We start from the raw sequence: 24,982 nt of genomic DNA, 5'->3' as shown, positions 1-24,982 counted from the left end.
CGATTCCAATTCTAGCACTCTTTCCACTGTAGCATAATGCCTCAGATCCAAGGCAAACCCCAAAGCAATGACAAGCTCCCATTCTCACACCTGCTACACATTAACTCCCTGCTCCCATTACAAAAAACAAAACAAAACATGTAACTGCCACTATTATTTCCAAGCTCTAACACTCACCTAGGTTCAATTCTAACTATTCTTTGCTACATATTCAAGCACTCTGCCTACTGCCTTGCCACTCCTAAAGTTCTCCCACCTCCATGGAACTGCAATTGATTCACTGCTATTTCAAGATGACCCAATAGCAGTTAAGTCTAAGAAAGGAATTTTCCTGGCAGTGATAGTATTGGTATCCCTTCTGTAGTCCTTCAGCATCCCAACATGTTGACCATCCTGGAACTATTAAATAAATCCCAGGACATTAGTTAAAAGAAGTATAAGAGCATGAAATTCTTTCAATAAAGGGATTCAGTACTTTCTTGAGGCTCCACCATTCCCTTAAGGGAGAAGGTATCTTTCTCCCTCATCTGGTTGACCACAAGGCAGCTATATCACTTACTAGATAAGAGGAAAAGAATAAAACATGGGAAACTTGATGGCTAACATTCTGCTACTTCAACCCTATCTCCTATGGACCATCCAAGGGCACATAAGCACTAGGAAAAGGATCACAGAATCAAAACCATTCAGTCTCATAACTTACTCCCCCTCCTTTGCTCTGCAGTTAGCCAAACTGGCTTTCCATTCACCATAAATAACATGTGTAGCATATAGCTCTATTTCTTATTACCTCATCATGAATTTCTAACATCTTCAAATAAATGCCCATAAGCAATTCTCATTATGCTATTCTATCTCCATAAGGGCATGTGACAAGAGTGTATATTGTCCATCTCATAGATCCTCAACCCATCCATCTATCTTATGCATCCCTTCTTGAAGTCAATATCTGATAAAAATAATTGTTAGTATGTATTTGCATTAACCTCCTAATGCAAAGTTATTGCTCGAACGAGTTAATTTCTCTATTTTGAAAAATGATTTTGAGATAAAATTTCACCCAACTTATCATAAGTTTATGTAATGTTCTAATCTTGTCAATTTGATAAATATGTATTCCTGTTTTTAAAGAGAGACCTCTACATATGCAAGTTATTAGGTGCAATCTACCAAAATGCATCTTGGCCAAGGGCAGATATCTAAATTCATGAGACTCAGAACATGTGCTTATGAGCTATGTCACAGTTCACAGGAAGCAGCTTGGTGACATTTTGTTTTGTTGTGTTTTCAATTGTATCTTATTTTTATTGATCTTTTTTTTTTTGCAGCTCTTTCCACTGTTGTAATCATTAAGTGTATTATTTTCCTGATTCTGCTTACTTCATTCCTAATCAGTTCATAGATTACTTCCCATGCATCTCTAAATTCTTCATGTTCATTGTTTCTGACAGCATATTACTGTATCACAGTCATATAAAACAATCCCTTTCCCCAACTGATGAGCACTCACTTTGTTTCCAGTTCTCTGCTACCATGAAAAGTGCTGATGGTAGCTGCTATAAACCTATCAGTGTATGTGAGACTTTTCTTTTTGTTTTTCGACCTTCTTGGAATACATCTAGTACTGGAATATCTGGGTCAAAGGGCATAGATATTTTTGACAGTTTTTAAAAGTATAGTTCCAAATTGTTTTCTAGAATGATTACACCAATTAACAGCGTATTGGTAACATTTTTAGAAAGCACTTTTTTTGCCACAGTTTTAGGTTAACTTCCCTGAACTTGCCATATGTGCATTATAAGATTTTATTTAGATAGAAGAAAAAGTAGTGATAACAGACCATGCTAACTCTTATTTGGACTCATGAAGGAGGAATTTCACTGCCAAAAGGACAGAAAATAACCATGAGTTGCTTTAAAAATAAGACCATCTGAAAATAAGAGAAATTATTAAGAAACAGATGTAGAGCCATGGAGATACTATCTCCTAGACACTTCTTCTAATTGTGAGAGAGAGGTCAGAGAAACATTCAGAATGAATTAATAAATTAATTAATAAAGTAAGCTGCAAAAAATTAGTAGAAGCTTAATACCTAGAACATGGGAAATAAAATTCCACAGTCCTTAGCAGTATAAGACCATCTCTGGAATATCGAGTCAGTTCTTGAAGACTTGAGTCCAAGTCCAGGCCTCAAAGCTATCATCTGGGAAGCAACAGCTATGGAGAAGGGCACAGGCACCCTACTAACTCATCAACCAACCGCCACTCACAGGGCAGGTGAGCCAGCCTAGCTAAAACAACAAAGGCACTCTGAGGGAGACACAAGAGGTACTTGTTACGTGACACACAAATTAAACAATCCTCACCACTTTGACCACCATCTCCCTTCAGACTTTGGTGGAGACAGCCCAGCACCCTTTATTCAAGAGTCTTTGGAATAGCAATGTTTCTAGCCTCATGTCCTCAGCCATCATGCTGAAAATTACCCTCCTAGAATTGTAGACTGGCAATTGCTCCTACAGGAGCTATAGACACAACTAGTAAAAACCCAGAGAATTAATTTCTTGTTAAAATCCTTGATACTATCAAGTGGTTAAATAAAAACTGATATAATTTTATCAATGGACACTGAAGGAGAAGTATCACTAATATGTTTCCTGCTGCAGCCTAAGGACCATCTGACCTGCACCTGAAGTCTTCCATATATACCTTATCTCCACCCCAAGCAAGGACTGTCTTACTTTTCTATTTTTTCCTCTGGCTCAGCACAATATTTTAAACATATTGAGTGTAGAATAAATGCTTTATTCATCAAAGCAGAGTGAATTTAATCTGTCTTCCAATTGATAGTCTTTTAAATCATGTGATCATTAATTCAGAGTTGGAAGGGCTCAGGTGCCACTTAATTTGACCAATTTATTTTACAGAAGAGGAAATAGAGTCATTGGATGGTTAAGTGACTTGCGTATGATCATAGAGTTAGTAAATATCTGCTTCAGGATTTAAATCCAGGGCTTCCTAACTCTAGATCCAGTACCTTATCCACTATCCAAGCTGCCTCTAATGAAACCACTTTATGATAGTTAAGTTTTCTCTTTTCCAGGCTACCCACCCCTTGTGATTTCACCTTATTCTCACATGGCATGATTTGAAGCCCTTCAACATTATAGTTGCCCTTCTATGGATGTTTTTTGGCTTATCAATGGTCTCCCTAAAATGTAACACCCACAACTTGACATAATAATCCACTTATAGTCTGATTGGTAGAGATACAAAAGGACCATCATTTATATGGACTATAATGCTATGACTTCCTTAATGCAAACTAAGATTTCATAAGCTTTTTCAACTATCATATTATACTATGGACTCAGCATGAGTTTGCAGTCCCCTAAAATCTCCAGGTCTGGAGGATTTGGGTGGATGTTTTGTTTTGTTTTTGTTTTTTTTGCATATGAACTACTTTCTAAAGGAACCTCCCCAATCTTGTACTTGCAAAGTTAATATTTTGAAACTAAGTGTACAATTTTACATTTATCTTTATTAAATGTCATTTATTAAGTCCCACATTCCAGCCTTTCAAGCTCCTTCTGAATTCTGACGGTGGCATCCAGTATTATTGATACTTTTCTCTAAGCGCTACACCATTTAAAAATCTGAGAAGCACACCTGACCAATGCCTGTCATTGACAGAAGTAATAAAACAACACGTGACTGAGCAGAGATCCCTGGGATATTTTACTTTAGTAGGTGAAGCTGAATACTATAGTTCAAAACTGGCCTGTCCAACTAAGCAGCTTTAAATTTGACTTACTGAATCAACTTCCAACCCACATCTTCTCCTTCTCACAAGAAAGCCTTGAGACTTACATTATTCGCTAAAACCTCTAGCTAAACTATTAACTACAGTATTTGCTTGATTTGCCAGATGGGTAACACAGTCAAAAAAAGGAAACAAAGTACAGAATATGATTCTGATGAAGTCAGGCTGGTTTTTGTCAATAACCACAACCTTGTCTAAATGTTCACTAACCATCCTATTATTAAAATGTCCCAGGATTAGCCAGTAATTGAAGTCAAAGACCATAGGCCTTCGATTTGCAAAATTCATTCTCTTCTCAGTTTTGAAAATGCAGTCTTCTTCACTCCGGCAGTACCTCTTCTGTTGTCCATGATCTTTCAAAGACAGTGGATTTCCATCTCATATAGCAATTCTTTAAACACTCTGGGATATATTTTATCTGGGTCTAGTGACTTGACCTCATAAAGGGCATCTTGGAGCACTCATACCTCCTCCTTCCTTATCTCGAATTTCAATTCACCATTAGCAATATTTATTATCATTTTGATAGTCCAAATATAATTTTCCTTAACATATAATAAACAAAATAGCACTGAGAAATTCTTCATTATTTCTGTTAGCCATCATAATTGTTCCATCTAACCTGAGAAGTTGATCAAGCCCTGTTTCATCATTCTATTGTCCCCCACAAAAAGTTTTAAAATAAAAAAGAAAACTTTTGTTATTCTTAGCTTTTCTTACTAGTCTCAGCTTATTCAATCCTTTAACAATCCTAAACATTTTATTATAGTACTGTAAGTGGATTTTACAGCTATTTGCTATCACCTGTCCTTGCGTCTGCCTTCTGTACATTTTGTTTTATTTACAGTGATTAATGAGCTTCCTGTGCATCCACATCAGTTTCTTTAAACCACTGTTTTTCCTCATCAGAATTGTTTCTTTTTGAGTCTTCAAAATTTATTTCCTGAGAGTTTTCAACCACTACCCAACCCCACCTTCATTCCACAGTCAACTGGATCTCAGAGATTCATGGCAGACTGTGACCTGTTTTCATTTCCTTTTCTATGCCAAGTTGCATTGGGAAGTGATCTTCCAAAGATCATATAATTTCCATTTAAAGCAAACAATCCCCCCTTATTTTGGAAAAGCACATAAAGAACAGATGTTCCTCCTATTGTTTTCTCTACGTTTTGAAATGATAATTAAAGCAAGGCAAGAAGTTATTAACTGCTCTCCTTTTGTCAGAGTACGTTCCAGGAGATCACTGAATAAGTGAAGTCTCCTATCACTACTATGCGATTTGTTTGTGATTTGTTTGAACTCCTCATCTATCTCCTCTTCCTATCCAGGAGTTCCATAGTATACTAAGATGAAAATAGCTTCTATTTCTGCTTCCATTGATCTTTCCTCACTCTCCACCACGCTCTTCTCACTTCCTGGATCTCCTCACATGAGCATATCATGTTACCATTCAATGCACAGAATTGAACTAATGATTCACTTGGCTCATCTCAAGCTCTAAAATTCTTTGAATCAGTCCACACTGTGTCATTTAAGACATTTTCATTGGTGTATCCAATAAATGTACCTGTCCCAAATCTGACTACATTAGGTCAGAATGCAAAGGATTTATTTCAGTAGGGTTTTGGCTTGTTTCTTTGGGGGATCTTTGTTCTATTTTGTTGAGTTCTTTCAAGTTTTCTTTTGTTTACTTAACAATTAGTTTTGCTTTCTTTTTCTTCTCATTTCAGCTATCATTTCCTGTCTTCCCCCACGGCTAATAAATATGCCTGGTTAAAGTACAACATTAGTGAGACCAGAGCAGTGGATCTGATTCCTGACACAGACCAATTATATTTATTCTTTTCCAGTACCAGAGTCCACACCCTTAGTCCTAGTCAGTCATATGCAAAAAAATATGGCTGGTCACAAGAGGAACTAAGCATGAAGTAGTACAGATGGTTTAGTGCAAATTCATCTGTACTCCTATGCTTACATCATGAATTAATAAATTAACAGAAAGATCATGGAAAATAGAAAATGTACTGAAGGACTGAAGATCGCATTTTCAAAATTGTACAGAGAATGAAGTCTACAAACTATAGGACCATAGTCTTTGATTTCAATTCCTGGCCCAATTCTAGGATATATTAATTAATAATAGGATGGTTAATGAACATTTAGATAAGCATGTGGTTATTAGGGGAGAGGAAGGTACAGTGTTTAGAGCAATAGCAATAATACTGGATAACACTGTCATAATTCAGAAGGAGCTTAAAAGGGAATGCGGGACTTAGTGAGATGACATTCAATAAGGATAAATGAAAGTTGTACACTTGATTTCAAAACACTACCTTAACAAGTACAAGACTGGGGAGTCTCATTTGGACTATAGGTCATCTGCAAAACCCCTCCTCAAAGTCTCCGAAAACCTGGAGATTTTAGGGGACTGGAAGTTCATGCTAAGTCCACAATACAATGTGGCAGTACAAAAAAACTCATGGAATCTTAGTGTGCATACTCAGTGGCTCAACTAATATTATCTCCATGTGTAATTATCTTCAGGTGTTATAATGCAGACAAAACTTCATTGTTTCATCCATTAAATTACATGATTCTATTACCTATAACTAGAGGAAGTTACACGGCTATAAAAAACATAAGAATTCTAATTATTCATTATACAAATAAAATGAAAACTCTTACTGTGTAAACAGTATTGTGGTCAGCTCTGGGCAAAATACTAAGTCTAGCTAAGACATAATATCTGTTCTCAAGGAATTTATAGCCTTGAAAGAAATAGATGTCAACATTGACTGCTATGATATGGAATATCATATGATGAATGAATTACAGGTTAACATAACTAAAATCCAGTCTCTTAACTTCTTCATAGCCTTTCACATATGAGCTCTTTAAATATTTTACATTGTTAATAAAAATATATTTGCATTTTGTGTTTTTTTTCAAATGTAGAACAGAAAAATCAAGAAGGTCCCCATGCCACAACCACCAAGTGCTTTGCAAAAATTCATAGTCCTCCTCCTTACCTTTAAAAAGGTCCTTCCATAGCAGAGAACAATCTCTGGCCTCTCTCAGGAAAGTTAGTCATTCGGAAGAATGAAATGGAGTCACATGAATCCCATATTTTCTGGATCACTCACCTTTTACAATTAATTCTGCATAATTAGAAACTCCAGAGCCACCGTCAGAGCGAATGACACAACGGTACTTGCTGATGCTCCTCTGAGATGTATCGGCCACACTAACTGTAGCTGAAAACCTTCGGTGGTTGACCACTCGGGTGACCATGAGGGCAGTATCTCTCCCATTCCATTGCTACCAGAGAAAAGAAAAATCATCTTAAGAGGGTAGATGGACCTTCCTAAATATGAACGGATTCCCTTCTTATTCCCCTACATCCAAAACTTATCAGTCATTTCTACACCTACTCTCTGGCCTAATTAAAAATGGGGTTCATTGTATAAGTACATTTACCCTCCTACTTCTTGGTACATTTTGCTGAATGAATTTTGGTAGATGTCTTAGCACAAGAGAATATGTATCCTAATGGTTAGGAATGAAGGTAAAGGCTCAATAATCACTATAGTTTCACTCTGAGGCTGGACTGATTTCCTTTGTGAGCTAAGGTCAATCTTTTAACCCTTCTATTGGTTTTCCTCATCTGCAAAACTGAGATAAGAGACTCTACCCCAGTATTGTAGGTCTGAACAAAGCATAAAGGTAAGCTAGTAAAAGGCCATTCTTATCTGAGCTGCTCACTTTCTTGTAGCTGAAATTAACCTGCTTGAGCTTCAACAGCTTTGGTATATAGGTAACACTTCATTATATAAAAATCTAAGAGTGTTTTTTCATGTTTGTCTGTTTTTTATTTGATTAACAAAGTGGCAAGAGTCCTGGATCTGGTGTCGTGGGCTCTAAGTCTATATCCTGTCTCTGACACTTGCTGTGTGACCTCAGTCAGATTATTTCCTTTCTCTTGGCCTCAGTTTTCTCATCTCTAAAATTCTCATCTGTAAAATGAGGGAGTTTGACTAAATGACCTCCAAGGAAACTTATAACTCTAAATCTATGATCCTGCCTTTATGTACACTATCTGCCAGGGTTATATAGGACCCCCTTAGAATTCCAAACTAATACACTGGAACTGGTAACTTTATTGCAGCATAGGGACATTATTTTATGCCTTTCTTCCAGTGAAAAATAACATTTTCTTTAGCTTTTCTTTAACTTCTGTGTTACACTAAGGAAAGCAATTCTGGGTATCATATTTTAGGAAAGGCATTGACAAGCTGGTAATCATCCTGCAGAGAGGACCAGAAATCACATCATATGAGGATGGGTTGAAAGAATTAGGATTGGCTGTTGAGAAGGCTTAAGCTGTACATTGACAGTTGCCTTTGATAATGTGAAGGACTGTCTCAGTGAGGAAGGATTAGAATTGCCCTGGTAGGTTCTGGAAGGCAAAACTATGAACAACTGAAGTTGTTAAAAAGAGATGAATTTTGGTGCTGTATAGGGTAGAGTGAATAATTAGAACTATCTAACAAGGAAATGGACCTCTTTAAGAAGTAGAGAGGTCTACATCACTTAATGTGTTCAAGCAGTTTGGATGACCACTTGTCTTGAATATTGTAAAGTTCATCTGATTCAACTCAAGTCATATGTTTCTAAGGCTAGATATAAAGTAATCTGTTACTTGTAATGAACCAATATTACATTGAGAAGAAGGTACTCTTTCACCATTTCTATCAATTTACATTTCTCTTTAGCAAACTTCATTTATATATCAACAATGATGTGCCTGGGAGCGGTCATTTGTTTTAGCATCAGCACACAACACCAAATTTTCCATATGGAACAAATGGCTAATAGAATGATAGTCTTCTTCATGTTTTATTTTAAGTCCTGATCAGTGATATTTAGTTTTCAGTTTAACAAATACAGCCTCAAGAAGAGCCAGGTAGGACTCGGTGACTTTGCTTGAAATGTTCTCATTTTCCCTGACAGGCATTCCATCCAATGGGCTTTTTCTGAGTAGAAATTAAACAGTAGCATTTCACATATCTATTCCTCTCTTTAAAATATGGACAATAGAAGCCTAGATTATAAAAGCTCTAATTATCCAGGTTTTCTATAGTTAATCATTAAGTCTACCATGTGTCAAGAACCTGGATAAATACTAGGCTTGCATATATAAAAATGAGACAGTAACTACCTTTAGGGATGTTACATTCTAGTCATACATAGCATGCAAAACTGAGTAAAAAAGGCCCCATCAGCAGGAGGCTTGGGATAGGGATTTTGGCTGTATATGAGCCAAGTTGAGAGCTGGGAGTGCCAAGTGCACAGAGCAACAGGCTGGAAAGGCGTATGTATATTCAAGGGATATGCACCCAAATGTCTAGGGGTGGGAAACTTGTAGTCTCAAGGCCACATGTGGCCCTCTAGGTGCTCAAAAGCAGCCCTTTCACTGAAACCAAACGTCACAGAACAAATCTCCTTAATAAAAGGATTTATTCTGTAAAACCTGGACTTAGTCAAAAGGCTGCACCCAAGGACCTAGAAGGCCACATGTGGCCTCAAGGTTGCAGGTTCCTCACCCCTGGTCAAGACCTCAGAGGTCAGATAAAGCCAGGAGGGAATAAGCAGGGCCCATATGTCATGGAAGACAAAATCAAGATTTAGATTCTGAGTGGCCAGGAAGAAATGATCAGGATACCCAGGAATCAGGCTGAGAATAAAGGGTCAAGGCCCCAAGCAGGGAATCTGAAAAAAAATAACACTAAGAATTAAGGCCAAAAGGTTTGGGCACCATATACTTAGAATGTAAGTAACTGATACAAGGAATGGTGCTTGTTACAGAGTGGAAAGAGCATTGGATTTAATGTCAGAAGACTTGGGTTTGACTCACAGCTCAGTCACTTAATACCTGCATGAACTTGGACAAGTTACTTAACTTCTCTACTTCTTCATCTGTAAAATGAGGGTGTTAGACTAGATGATTTCTGAGCTCCTTTCCAGGTTCAAAAGTATGATGCCATAATCTCTACAGCCACAACGATGAACTGAAGAGAACACCGGACTCAGCTGAGAAGATGTGGGTTCAATTCTTGATGCTACAATTAACTGATCAGATTACAGAGGAAAAGCAATGTGAAGGAGGAAGGAAGGTATTTACCTGGAGCCAAAGTTTGTCATGCTGGGACCACTTTCCCCCAGCAATACACTGGAATGTTGCATTCTGTCCCACATTCACTTCAACATTTTGGAGTCGCAGGAAATGAGGTGCTTTTCCTAGGATGGAAATGAAATATTAATTGAATGGATTCTTTAGCAGTTCTGTTCCCCTTAGACCCTGGTCTGGAGAAGGCTCATGACCTAGGTAGAGTCCAAGGGCAACATAAGGATTCTTTTTATTCTGCCTGAGGTAGTGAAGCCAGATCAATGGGGCAAGTCTACATGGCTGAAAAAAATGGCCATTCCATGGGTGGAAGAAGTTATACAACAACATGATGGAGGTAATTGAGGTTGCTTTTTAAGATGCACCCTCACCCCATGTTAAAAAAAAAAAGAATTAACCCAAGAATAGTAATGGTCATATAATTTGGGTTTGGGAGTAGGGCAACCCCTAAATAGACAGTCCTGAATACCCTCAAATAAAAGCAGAGCCCTAAATCCTTTTATTCACTTTCAACATATACAGGGTGTCCCAAAAGTTTTTGTTGAGTTTTAACTTTTAATAGCTTAAAATTTTAAGCTTTAACAGCCTAAAATTACACTAAGGCTTTTAGGGGGCAAGGAGAAGGTCACACTGCAAATACTGCCATGTTGATGGGTGTTAGTACAACTGAAAATTCAAACGCCCTAAAAGTCACATAATGGTAATGAACTAGAAGATGCTTTTTTTATGTAAAAAAAAAAAATCTACTGAAATACTTTCCACACTTCCTAATCAAGATAGAATCCTTGTTGTTGGAGTCCCAAAGAATTTCAAGTCAATAATGCAAATTTATCAATAAGTGACATAACACAATTAGGGATCTCTTTGCTTTCTGAGCTGTCTCAGTTTTGAAGTACCACATTCCAAGAAGCTATCCAACCCAGAAATTGAAAGAGAAAGGAGACTGGAAAAAAGGAGCCAATGTGGACACTTCTTAGATAAAAAAAAGAGGTGAAAGTCCTAAAACAATAACAATGGTCTAAATAATTACATTAACAATGACCCTAGGAAGGTCTGCTTCATTTATGAATCATTACTGACATTTAAGATTTGGTTACACTATGAAAAATATAACTGTTCCCATCCTCCCCCAACTCTTTCTACATCATTTATCACTGTACCATATATATATTTCAACGCTGTATGGAACTCTCAGTTCCTATAATGCAGATGAGTTACTGTTTTGTATCTTAGCATAATAAAGTCGTCTGAGACACTAATCTAACTCATCCTGGGTCAGATGGGCAGTGTTGAGGGATTTAAACCCAAGTCACTCTGAACTCTGAGGACCATCACAGAGTTCCTGCTTAATAAATGCTGAACTGAATTGTGTAACATTGGGTGGGACTCATAACCCATGTGAAGATTGGGCACTGGATCCTTTAGATCATCTACAATAATTAGGCATCTTTTACAATAGAGATAATCCTTAGATACCCTAGCAGACTATTAGTTTAAGCCTCAGGACCTCTGCTCCCAATCTTTGTACCCTGTCACTTTCTAAAATACTGGGATTTCACCTGGCAGAGGTTCCTACGAATGAGGCTGAACCAATGGATATTGTACATTTAGGGCAGAATACCCTGATGTGAGTGACATTTCAAACTCACTCTACAAACATCAGTACAGCATTTGAAGACATATTCTGCCCTTTATCCTACTCTCTGGATTTGTCATCACCCAGCAGGTAGTGAGATAAAATTGAGAGAAAGAGACCCGTTCAGCAGAAGTCCCAGCAGTTCATGGAACACCAGGAAATTCACCACAATAATGTGATAGAAAATAAAATAAGGAAGTATAAAAGTCAGTGAAAAAGATGGAAATGGGAAGACTGTGAAGAAAACTTCTCTGACATTTACTCAGCAGTTATTACCGATACAGTCCTGTTTTTAATAGTTAAAGCTGAGAAATGACAAACCTCAGAGGGCAACCAGAGTTATGATACATGCAGGGTGACATGGAAATGTTAAATGGGCTATAAAATATAAGTGAAAGGTTTGAGCTTATAAGAGAAAATCATTTCCTTTGCTATGTTTTTAAGTATTACGTTTGCCTCTTGGTCACTTTTTAAAAGCATGAGGCGAAAGCATAATGCTGTTAACCTCAGGGCCAATCAATATGGGGCATGGGGCGATTGGGCCACTAAAGGCCATGGAACTTTGAGAATATTTGACAGAAGCATTTATTGATAAACTCTGGGCATATCTTAATAGAGAAACAGCTCGAGAGGACAGAAATGGGAAATTAAAAGGCCTGGGGATGTGAGGAGAATAGTAAGTTCCCAGTCTACTTAAATATTTAACAGCCCATGAGGGAAGTTTCTAATCTGTGCATTAATATTAAGTATGTGTGTGTGGGTATGTGTGTGTGAGAGACAGATAGGGGGGTGTTGTTGGAGGGTTGGGGAGAATGGGGAGACCAATATCTACTCAGTACAAAGAAGTATATGGACATCATCTTGTTTCCCAAGCACTCTGGGATCCGAAGTACAATCCACTGAGAACTTCTGTCAGCATCACTGAAATTGGCCCACACATTTGGCTGAACTGTTCTTAGCAGAACAAGACTTCCAGATTGTACGCAGCTAGGATGCATTCCCCTGTTTGTGATATGATCCCACTGGCACCAGCAGCTCTACTTTTCTCACAACTATTCACTTTGTGTTAAAATTCAGCAGGTGTGGTTTCTGCACAGGGTCAAGTTTTCTCTAGCTTGTTGCCACGTAAAAAGAATTTTAGTGAGAAAAGGACAAGAAAGGGGAAAAAAAGCAGAAGAGGGGGTAAAAGAGAGGGGATAAAGAAGGAAATCCCTTTTCCATTTCTCTCACGGACTCCATGGCTTTCAGAGCTTCAAACTTTCTGCGAGAGAATCTTCAGAGGAAAGGGGGTTGCTGAATTATTGAGCAAGCACATTCCTACTGTTCTCCAAACACCGGGATCTCTTTGAACTCACTGTAAGATTGGCCATGGGAAGACAGAGAGCTGCCTCCGCTCACCACTAGTACCGCAAATGCTGGGAGGCAGCGACATCAATAGTGTGGCCAGCTTGTTTTAATGGTTCCTCTGCCCAACCTCCATCTAGGAAACCTCATGAACATGTAAGAGGATACCAAGGCTTGTACTGGGCACAAGCCCTTGGTTCTAGACCCCAGGAGGGGGTTTCAGTTGGAGCAGTCCAAGGTGCCCCTAAGGATATATTATCAAAGCTTCCATTCTAGGTTTCTATCATTCTGTTAAAAGGTATGAGAATTTCATTTTTTCTGTATTTTATGTGTAAGCCTAAGTGGTGCATTAATGGGGTGGTTTTGCATTATGCAAGCACACAGATAGGATCATGTTTTCCCCAGTTACAGCTCACAACCTATTTGCATGGTAATTGCCTCATGGTCATTCCACTCCTGTGGAATCTAGTTCTTTACCAGTGGAGAGGAAGTTGAGATTATCCTTAAAGCCCACTGTACACTTACTTTCCCAAAGTATTGATTTTACCTGAAGTTGGAGTTGAGAAGCATGCACACTTAGCCCTCAGGCCAGCATCTTATCATTGAGCTTCCTCAGAAGAGAGAGGTCACAGCTACTGAATCTAGAATATAGGTTCTTAGCTTTTTGTGTTATAGACCCCTTTGACAGGCTGGTGAAACCTATAAACTCCTCAGAATAAGAGTTTTAAAATGCATAAAATTAAACACATAGCATTAAAAGGAAATCAATATATCCAAATAAAGATGTGATTTTTTTTTCTCTTACAATTTCGCTCTTGAAATCTCTCCGAACCTTTTAGATCCCTGGTTAAGAACCCTGAACTAGAAAAACAAACTGACTAAATTCATTTCAATAAGCATTTGTTAATCATCCACTAAACATCCATTAAAGATACATTATTAATCATCTTCTAAACAAAACAGCAGGCAGCATACAAAAGCAAAAAGAAGCATTTTGTGCCCTCAGGATGTTTCCATTCTGCCAGGAGAAAGCCATTACTAGTGGTTGGCACTCAGGCTTCACCCTGCTGTTGCCCTTGCTATGGCTAAGACTCCTTCCCACACAGAAAACTTCAGGCTGATCGGTGGCAAGTCCCAGCAATATACAATATGTTTCCTTTCATTTCTGCATAATGGTCTTTGGGGTGAGGGAAGAACATGAGCAGGTCCTAGAAAACAGTCATGGAATGTGGCAGACACCCTGCTGCACAGCACAGATCCCTAGTAGGTCACTAATTCTATAGCATCTCCTTTCACAGACCCACAATGTGTGCCCATCTTGTAGGGCATTGCTGTGATATGTTCAAATGCCTATCAGGAAATCGACAACTGGGACAGAAATGTATGAAACACAAATAGCGTGAGCAGAGAGCAGTAACACTCTAGCACTTTACAACAAGAGCCAATGATGACAAATCTTTCAGAACGCCTCCATAAGAGCTGATGAGTGGATTTAAAATTATTTTCCAAGAATTAATAGCTCAAGGCCCCTTTTCCCTATGAGTGAACATCCAGTTCATTCCCTAAGTGCTTCTGGTGGGGTTTCTTTTTTTTTTTCTTTCTGAAACAATTACATGTGATTCTACCCAAAGCCTGTTAATTCTTCTCCTTCAGTGCTCTGAATCACACTAATAAACAATCAGGGTTTTCTATTCCCTTAATAATGGAGTCAGATTTGAGCGGAGATGTTTTGGCACTATCTGCAGATTCACACAGGGGTTGTCTGTTGCACAGCCTGGAAAAATGAGGGATTTATTTTGGGCTGATTGCCTTGGGTACAGAAGGATTTTCAAAGAATAAAGAGGGAAAAAAATTAAATGTTTGGGAACCAGGTGAATGGGAGACCAGCTGAACTGAACTGTGAAGCCTAGACCAGCGCAGGACCATATTTTTCAGGAAAATGAAAACTGCAGGATCATAGTATCAAGCTGGAAGAGACTTGAGAGATTATCCAATACGACCACACAATTTTGCAGATGAGAAAACTGAGGCCCAGGGAAGCTGAGTGACTTGCCCAAGGTCAGAAAGGTAGTAAATTTTAGATTCAAAGCCAGGGCCTTCAGACCCAGCATTCTTGCGACTGGATCAAGGTACTTACGGCATGGATGAGCGAGGACCCGAACTTCATCCACTGCTATGTAGCCAGGATGCCCCTTCAAAGATACCGACTCAAATATAACCTGAAACATACAGAGGAAATCATGTTCTCACAAACAACAGTTGGCAGTCATCTAGGGCTACTCCTTGCCCCATGCCTCTATCACTTTTTTTTTTTTTTTGAAGTCAAGATCTATGATTTCTCATCTCCATGAAGATCTCCCAGTTTAGGAAATCTATCCACTAATGTAGATTAACTACTCATCTCTAATTTAGCATCTCAGTGGCCTAGAGGGAATAAGTGACTTTCCCAAGTTCACACAGCTAGTATGAAGACGAACCTATTCCCAAAAGGCCTTCTAGTAAGTGTTTCTTACTACCTCTCTTCTGCTCAATTAAGTTTTCTAGTATTCAGATTATTTATCACAACCAAACAAAAAGATTAGGCTATGACTAGATATAGGGACTTTTTCACAAACCTCAGGTTTTGTCTTGTTAGACATGTTAGCTCTAAATATATACTATATAAATATATAATTATATAAATTATATCTATATATAACTATATGAATATATATTATATAAATAATATGTTAGCTCTAAACATTACTCAAGTAAACTGTGCTGACCAGACTGAACACTGAAAGAGCACCATCCATCCTAACAGTGACTGCAGAGATATTTTGTCTGAATGCAAAAGCCAAAACAAACCATGAGCCTTGAGCCTTCGTGGTGGTTCACACAAAGTCTATAGAAGAGTTATTCCCTGACATCCAATTCACCTATATATCTAGAAGGAAAAGTTGCCTTTGAAAATGAGCGTGCAGGCTGGAGCACACCTCAAGTGACTAACCAGGACAATGGAACCTTCTTAAAAGTAAAGGATTTTTCATCGTATGTCTTTGAATCCTCAGTACCTTAAGAGTGCCTTGCACAAAGCAATGACTTCATAAATGTGCGTGATTTTTTTAGTGGAATGGAAGCTGTCCTTGCCATAAGGGCCTAATATTAGAGGCAGAAAGAACCTTCAAGGTCATCCATTCCAGGCCCCTCATTTTAGAGAGGAGGACACTGAGGCCCACAAACATTAAATAACTTGTTTAAGACTGCAGAGGCAAAGCTAAGAGACAAACTCAGTACGAATTGCTTTTAACCTACATGCCAAAGGTCAATGACAGAGCACTTTAAAATGGTAGTAGGAATACCTCTAGAACTCACAAATCATACCTTAATAAGATGTATCTTCTGTGAAGTAAAGACCACCTAGAATCTAGTATGGGCTACCAGCACACAATCATAAACTCAGAACACTTAAGAAGAATTAAAAGAGACCTAAAATAGCATTTAATCCAATCCTCTCAACTTCAAGACGAAATTGAGGCCCAGAGACAGGGAGTGACTTGTCCAGGATTTTATGGGTAGACAGAGACAGAAAAAAAAAGGAAAGTCTTCTAGTTCCCATTCCAGGATGTTCTGTTACAACTTGACTTGGCTTTTGCATCATATCATCCTGCCTCCCCTAAATGCTGTAGAGAGGCAAGGACCAAGTGTTCATGGGCCTGAGCAGTATCTTACTTAGCAGGACATTAATTAAAGGTTTTGTCTCAGGGCTTCTCATTGTTATGGCAAAAGAGACCAATCTGAAGACAACATATCATAAACTGTACCCTTGGTAAGAGGATATGCCTCTGGCCATGAAGAAACTGTTACCCATATGTCCATGCTCTAGGCAAAGAGCTTTTTCCTTCTTGTATTATTAAGTTTTCCATTCTTGGAAGAATCTTACATCATAGGTATGTTACTGGATTGCATATCTGCCCATAGAAGATGGTTCTGTATTTTTTGCTTATCAATGAGTCAAAAGGGAATTATAAAGTGCTTTCAGTGTGCCAGGCACTGTGCTGAACACTGGAAGTAGAGAGAAAAGTAAAAACAGTTGCTGCCCCTAAAGAGCTCACATTTTAATGGAGGAGACAACATATAAATAATTAAATATATAGAAAAAATCTACAGAGTGGATGAGATAGAATCTCGAGTGGGAGGTGCTAACAGTTGGAGGGGGGAGCTGGGAAAGGCCTCCTGCAGAAGGATCTAAGTTGAGTCTTGAAGGAAGCCAGGGAAGCTAAGAGGGAGAGACAAAGAGGGAGAGCACTGAAGATGTGGAGGACAGACAGCGCAAAGGTAGAGGAACAGGAGATAAGATGTCATATGAAAGAAGCTATAAATAATTCAAGGTGGCTAGGGCTTAGAGTATATGTAGAGAGGTAAAGTATAAGAAAGCTGCAAAATAGGAAGAAATCGAGCTGTAAAAGGCTTTAAATGGCAAAAGGAAAACTTTATATTTGATCCTTTAAGGCAGTTGGGTAGCACAGTGGATACAGCCCTGGACTTGGAATCAGAAAGACTCATCTTCCTGAGTTCAAACTTGGCCTCAGACATTTACTAGCTGTATGACCTTGGTCAAGTCACTTAACCCTGTTTGCCTCAATTTCCTCATCTGTAAAATGAGCTGGTAGAGCAGCTAGATGGTGTACGATGAATAGAGCACCAGCCCTGGAATCAGGAGAACCTAAGTTCAAATCTGCCCTCAGAAACTTGCTAGCTGTGTGACTCTGGGCAAGTCACTTGACCCCGACTGTCTCCAAAACAAAAGTAAAATGATCTCGAGAAGAAAACGGAAAACCACTCTAGCTAGCATCGTTGCCAAGAAAACTCCAAATGGGAGCAAGAAGAGTCAGATACAGACAGAGCCAAGATGGCAGAAAAAAAGTCAGCTACTTGTTTAAGTACTTCCCAAAACCCCTCCAAACATTTTGCAGCATGCCATAAGACAATTCCTAGAGCAGCAGAACCCACAAAAGGATGGGGGCAAAATAATTTTCCAGCTATAGACAACTTATAAAGTTAGCAGAAAAGATCTGTCTCACCTGGGTGAGAGTAGAGCACAATCCAGCAAGGCAATGCCAGCACAGACTCAGCCCCAGCAAACCAAGGGCAGGTTGAATCAACAGCAGCAGCTGCTTCCTGAGCTTTCAGTCCACAGATGGCAAGGGGGTTGAACAACTGGTCAAAAGGAGATTACAGGGGTCTCTTTGTTGGCAGGACAAGGGTAGGACTCTTGGTTGGCCCCTACTCAGATCCAGGTCACAGTCATGAGTGGCAGTCCTAGAGCAAGGAAGAGCACTAGCACAGCAGTGCCTATGGCCACAGTGGAGTGGAGACCTCCCTCATGATTCCAGGGCAGAACAAAAGTGCTCATGGTCACTCACACACCAAAGCACAGGCCGGGAGAGGATTAAACACATGTCTTGCTAGATCATAACTCTTTAGAAGAACTGAAAACTTACAAGTCCCTAGAGGGATCTCTGAAAACAGCTACACAAAACCCCTGAAGCTTGGAATAGTGTGTCTTCCACACTAGAAGGAGAGCCCAACTTCAAGAAAAAGTTAAAAATAAAGAAACAGACTGAAAAAAAATGAACAAATAGGAAAAATATCTGACTATAGAAAGTTACTATGGTGACTAAGACGAAAACATATACTCAGAAGAAGATAACAAAATCAAAATTCCTACATCAAAGCCTTCAAGAAAAATATGAATTAATCTCAGACCATGGTCAAAAAGGATTTTGAAAATCAAGTAAGAGAAATAGAGAGAGAACTGGGAAGAGAAGTGAGTGATGCAAGAAAATCATGAAAAATGAGTTAACAGCTTGGTAAAGAAGACTCAAAAAATACTAAAGAAAATAGCACCTTAAAAAACAGACTAGGCCAAATGGTAAAAGGGGTACAAAAAGTCAATGCGGAGAAGAATGCTTTAAAAAGCAAAACTGGCCAAACGGAAAAAGCAAAAACTCATGAAGAAAAACTCCTTAAAAAGTAGAATTGGCCAAATGGAAAGCACATACAAAAACTCACTGAACAAAATAATTTTGTAAAAATTAGAATTGAGCAAATAGAAGCTAATGACTTTATGAGAAATCAAGAAACAATAAGAAAAACTAAAGGAATGAAAAAATTGAAGACTGCAAAATATATCATTGGAAAAACAACTGACATGGAAAATAGACCCAGGAGGGATAATTTAAGAATTACTGGACTACTTAAAATCCATGATTAAAAAAGGGGGCCTAGATATTATCTTTCAATAAATTATCAGGGTAAACTGTCCTGATATTCTAGACCAGAGGTCAAAATAGAAATTGAAAAATCCACTGATCACCTCCTAAAGAAATGTGGGCTGAGATATCACAGGAATATTATAGCCAAATTCCAGAGCTTCCAGGTCAAGGAGAAAATATTGCAAGCAGTCATTAAGAAATGATTCAAGTATCATGGAGCTACAGTCAGGATAATACAAGATTTAACAACTTCTACATTAAAGGGTTGGAGGGCTTAAAATATGGTATTCTGGAGGGCAAAGGAGCTAGGATTACAACCAAAAATTGCCTACCCAGCAAAACTAAGTATAATCCTTCCAGGGAGAAATGGACATTCAAAGAAATAATGGACTCTCAAGCATGCTTGATGAAAAGGCCATACGTAGTTCAATAGAAAATTTGACTTTCAAATACAAAACTCAAGAGAAGCATAGAAAGATAAAAAGAAATAGGAAATCATAAAGGACTTAATAAAGTTAAACTGTTTATATTCCTACAAGGGAAGATGATATCTGTAACTCATAAGAACTTTCTCATTATTAAGGCAGTTAGAAGAAGTATGTATAAACAGAGGGCATAGGTATGAATTGAAAATGAAGTGATGATATCCAAAAAGCAAAATTAAGAAGTGAGACAGGAATGCACTGAAAAAAAGAGAAAGAGAGAGGTAGGATGGGGTAAATTATCTCACATAAAATAGGCAAGATAATGCTTTTATAGTAGTGGGGAAGAGGAAGAAGGTAAAGGAGAGTGAAAGAATCTTACTCTCATCAGAACTGGCTCAAAGAGGGAATAATACACACACTAAATTGGTGATAGAAATCTATCTTACCTTATGGGGAAATAGGAGGGGAAAGGGATGGGGGGTTGATAGAAAGAAGGGCAGATTGGGGGAGGGATAGTCAGAAGCAAAATACTTTTGAGGAAGGATAGGGTGAAAGGAGAGAGAGAATATAATAAATATGGTGGGAGGAAATAGGATGGAGGGAAATATAGTTAGCAATCGTAACTGTGAAAAAAATCTGAAGCAAGTTTCTCTGATAAAGGTCTCATTTCTCAAATATATAAAGTACTGAGTCAAATTTACAAAAACAAGAGACATTTCCCAGATGATAAATGATCAAAAGATACGAACAGTTTTCAGATGAAGTAATCAAAGCTATCTATAGCCATATGAAACAATGCTCTAACTCACTATTGACTGGAGAAATGAAAATTACAACAATTCTGAGGCACTACTTCATACCTATTAGATTGGCTAATAATTCAGAAAAGGAAAATAACAAATATTGCAAAAGATGTGGGGAAAATGAGACAACAATGTACCGTTGGTAGAGTTGTGCACTGATTCAACTCTTCTGTGGAACAATTTGTTCTGTGGAACAAGAGTTATAAAACCAGGCATACCTTAGTATTATCACTAGTACCTCTGTATTACAAAAGAGATTAAAAAAACAAATGGGAAAAGGACCTATAAGTACAAAAATATTTATAGCAACTCTTTTCCAGTGGCAAAGAAATGGAAACTGATGGGATGCCCATCAGTTGGGGAATGGCTGAACAAATTGTGGCATGTGATTCTGATGAAGTACTATTGCTCTATAAGAAAAGATGAGCAGTCTGCTTTGAGAAAAACCTGGAAATGCTTCCACAAACTATTCAATGTGAAATGTGCTTTGTACAAAGTAAAAGCAATATTGTCAGATGATCAGCTGGGAATGACTTAGTTATTCTCAGCAATACAACGATCCAAGATAACTACAAAGGACTTCTTGTGAAATATCCTCAGAGAAAGAATTGATGGTGGGTGAATATAGATTGAAACATACTTTTTTACTTTATTTTTCTTCATTTTTTTGGTCTATGTTTTCTTTCATAACATGACTAATATGGAAATGGTTTTCATGACTATACATGCATAAAGTATATCAAATTGTTTGCCTTCTCATTGTAGGGAGGGAGGGAGGGAGAGAATTTGGAAGTCAAAGTTTTAAAAATAAATGTTAAAATTTGTTTTTACATGTAACTGTGAAAAAATGAAATGCTAAATAAAATTTTTTAAAAAGAGTTGCCTATACTTCAAAGGGAAAGGACTTGCCTAGAAAGGGTCAAATCTGGGACCTGATCTCAGGTTTTTTAGCCTCAGAGGCAACGATTGCGTGTCCACTGTTGGATGTTGCCTTTCAACCTAATCATGATGTCCTGCTGTGAATCTCATCATTCCTTGTTCTGAAGCGCATTGCCTCTAAACCAGAATGCTTCATGGAAAGAGGAGACTGTAAGCGTATAGAGTAGAGACGAAGAGGCAGGTAAGGTCTGAAGAAATGAATAGAAATAGAAAATCTGCTGTGGATCTGTGGTTAAAGAAGTGGCCCTCCTGTGGAGAGCTTCAGTCTGGAACAATGCGTAGAGTTAGCCAATTTCTCTAACCCTTCTACAAATTTTAAGTAGAAAACACCTGTTTCTCATAAGGCTAAAAAAAAAGCAAGGGATAGTCCAGTTAATTTCTATAATGTGTGCTATGAGGCCTCAGGGCATATCAAATATTCAAGGCCCTTTACGGTAGGATGGAGGAGGGACATAATTATTCTGTAGTATTTGACAAACACAAAATATTCTTTGTTTACAAATATAATCTCTACGAAAAGCTAGATTCTATTGATGTTCCAGTTTTAGAGGGAAACAAGGGAATGAGATAAAAATGTGCTGTATATGAATTTCTTTTAAAAGTTAAAAGCCTTTGATATTTTTTTTAAAAGAGTCAGATACAACTGAAACAAATGAACAATAACAAATGTTTGATCATAGATGTAATAGATAAGCCACTGGAGTTTAAGGTGGGGATGAGGGTGGTGTGACATGGCCAGATCTGTGCTTTAGGAAAATCACTTTGAGTGGAGGATGAACTGGAATCAGGAGAGACTTGAAGAAGAAAGACCATTTAGAAGGTTATTGCAGTAGTTCAGACGAGGGGAAGAAGGCTTGAACTAGGTTGGACATAATGACAAAAAAAAGTTAACTTGTGATCTTGAATGAACTTCAAAGGTTTGAGGCAATTCTACAAATATAAGGAACCTCTCAGTAAAGAAGGGGAGACCTGAAGTACCTTCACAGGCCACATGCAAACAATGAAAGCTAATCAAGATAGATGTAAGAAAAATGATCCTACAGAATGAGCACGGGATTTGGAGTTCCAGGACCTGAGTTCAATATCAACTCTCTCTTTTAGCATATATGTGAATTTGGGTAAATCATTTAACTTGACTGGGCTTTTTTCCTCATCTGAAAAATGAAGAGTTTGCCCTAGATGGCCTCAAAAGTCTCTTCCAACTGATTCCATGATAAGGACCACATTTTTGAGATTCTAGTTCCTACCATACCCTTGAAAACTGCCTATGAGCACTCGCAACTTGTCCTTCAGCAAACACTCATTAGGCAACTTCATGGCCCTATACTAGATGCTAAGAGCTCTTTAAAGTTAAAATAAGAATCAATTTCTGTCATTATGGAGCTTACACTCTATTTGGGGATTAAAACATCAAAACAGAGTATTAGTATTCATAATATCATGCTATAAATGCATCAGAAAGGTACCAAACAAAGAGGTATTAAGGTCAGGAGCACTGCTGACCAAAGCGATCAGGGAAGACTTCTTAGAAAATAACATATCAGTTGGGCTTTAAAGGATGAGAAGGAATTCAACAGATGAAGATGGAGAGGAAGGACATTCCAGGCACAGGGTAAAGGTTTCTCGTTGTATGATCAGGAGTTGTTTTCAAATTACACTGGTCCTCATCTCTCTACATTGGGAAGAAAGTTTGTCTTTGGATCAGCACATCTGAATAGGCAAAGGAATGTAGAATTAAAGAACATTAAAAATTTGAGGGGGCCTTAGACATCATCTAGTTCAACCCCTAACTGAAAAAAATGAAACCTCTCTATGACAAGCTTGACAAGTGGCTACCTGTCTAAATCTGAAGACAGGGAACAAACTACTTACTTCCTGGCGGAGCTAGTTCTATTGCTGGATATCTATAATGATTGTGTGTAACCTTGAATGGACTAAGGTTCAAGAACTCAAGTTCTTTCTTAGAGCAAACCGAGATGCATCATCCTATAACATTTACTAAAAGTTGGCTCTAGTTAAGCGATCTGTGACCAAACAGACTATGAAAGCTTTCATCTCCAAAACAAGACCTCACATGTTTAGAGGACAACTATGTCCTACCAGTTCCCCAAGTCTTCTTTCTAGTTCCTTTACCTGAGCCTCCAATGACATAGTTCTAAGTTCTTTCACCGTCACAGCCACCTTCCTCCAGATGAATATCACCTTGCCAATATTCTTTCTAAAATACGGCATCTGGACCTGAGATTTCTAGATATAATCTGATGAGAGGTGATGTAATATAGTTCAAGAACACTGAACATGAGCCAAGAAATCTAGACTCAAATCTTTGATCTGATACTTGATAACTGTGATCTGGAGCCAGTCGTTTTAGCCTTTCTAAGCCTCATTGTACTCATTTGTAAAGCAGAAATAATAATACTCATATTACCCGTCTCTTGGGATTACTGTAAGGAAATACTTTCTAAACTTTAAAGGGCTATATATGCATGAGATACAGAGCTGTTGACTAGGGCATAGAATGCTTGCCTTGTCCTTTACCTGAAGAGCAACTTAGAAGATATTCTAAAGATACTGGAAGCATTATCTGGCCCACTGTTTATAATTTTTGGTAAGAGCTTTCTCTTCCTCTTGCATCACTACACCCCCCAAATACCTGCTAACTAGCCATGATTTTTATTGCTATCTGCTTAGAAAATAAAGAAACTCTGGCTTTCTTGAATTTTCTTTACCTGATTTTCTAAAGATCAGGCCAGGAGTTGCAAACATGGTAGCCAACTGAGGTTCCCTTTATGAACTTCCCCTTTTCTACTTTCTATTCTCTTGAGTAGAAATACAGCTTCGAAATTTCTATTAAGTCATCAAGTCAATTAATTGTATCCCATTACCAATAAGGGAACTACTTAGGGATAGTTTCTAGAGATAAATTATTTTTATAAGCATAATAGACACAACTTTTAGACTTGATTTGTAACCGCTATTAGATCTCCAAAAGTCCCAGCACTAGATCTTAGCCTTTTAATGCCCAACAGCTTGAGTCTAGAAAACTTTGGAAACCTAAATTAATTTTTTTTCCTCAGCCTCACTTATTTGTGTTTTATGGTAGCCATCTCTAGGGTGGGAGGAGGAGAGGGAAGAAAAAAAGGGGGAAAGGGGAAAAAAGAAATTTGTGGTAGCTTTAAAAGGAATAGCAAGAAGTGTATAATAATGTGCAATTTCTTGTGCAATCTTTTTTTTATTACACTGTGGTATGGAAATTCTTATCTAACCCATAAATTAAAAATAAAATAAATAAAAATTTAAAAAGGCATAAAAAGAATGACTATTAAATCTTGTTCAGATAGGTAATAACTATGAAGTGACCAGTAATTCCTACTCTTTCAAAAAATCGTCAGCTTTCAAGCTTGTTATGGAATTCAAGTCATCTACTTTAACACACACTCTATACAGATATTATGGAATCACAAAATTCAGCCTCTCCTTGAAGGCTTCCAGTGCGGGTGTAAAGCAGAAATAAAAATATTTGCACTACCTACCTCTTGGGATTATTGTAAAGCAATACTTTTTGAAATTT

At 38.0% G+C, this 24,982-nt stretch overlaps 1 protein-coding gene across 5 annotated transcripts in view; it reads right to left on the bottom strand.

Moving 5' to 3' along the window:
- The window catches only part of PTPRT (protein tyrosine phosphatase receptor type T), a 1,308,680-nt gene that overhangs the window by 761,268 nt on the left and 522,430 nt on the right, over positions 1 to 24,982 (bottom strand). For all 5 annotated transcript variants that reach the window (XM_072631465.1, XM_072631466.1, XM_072631467.1 and 2 more), the window contains 3 exons: positions 15,125 to 15,206; positions 10,005 to 10,120; positions 6,967 to 7,141 (listed from right to left, as the gene is read on the bottom strand). In XM_072631465.1, the coding sequence (XP_072487566.1) occupies positions 6,967 to 7,141; positions 10,005 to 10,120; positions 15,125 to 15,206 (373 nt within the window). The remainder of the gene's footprint in view (positions 1 to 6,966; positions 7,142 to 10,004; positions 10,121 to 15,124; positions 15,207 to 24,982) is intronic.

The sequence above is a fragment of the Notamacropus eugenii genome, chromosome 1, assembly GCF_028372415.1.
Source record: "Notamacropus eugenii isolate mMacEug1 chromosome 1, mMacEug1.pri_v2, whole genome shotgun sequence".
Lineage (NCBI taxonomy): Eukaryota > Metazoa > Chordata > Mammalia > Diprotodontia > Macropodidae > Notamacropus > Notamacropus eugenii.
This window is presented reverse-complemented; position numbering and strand designations above follow the sequence as displayed.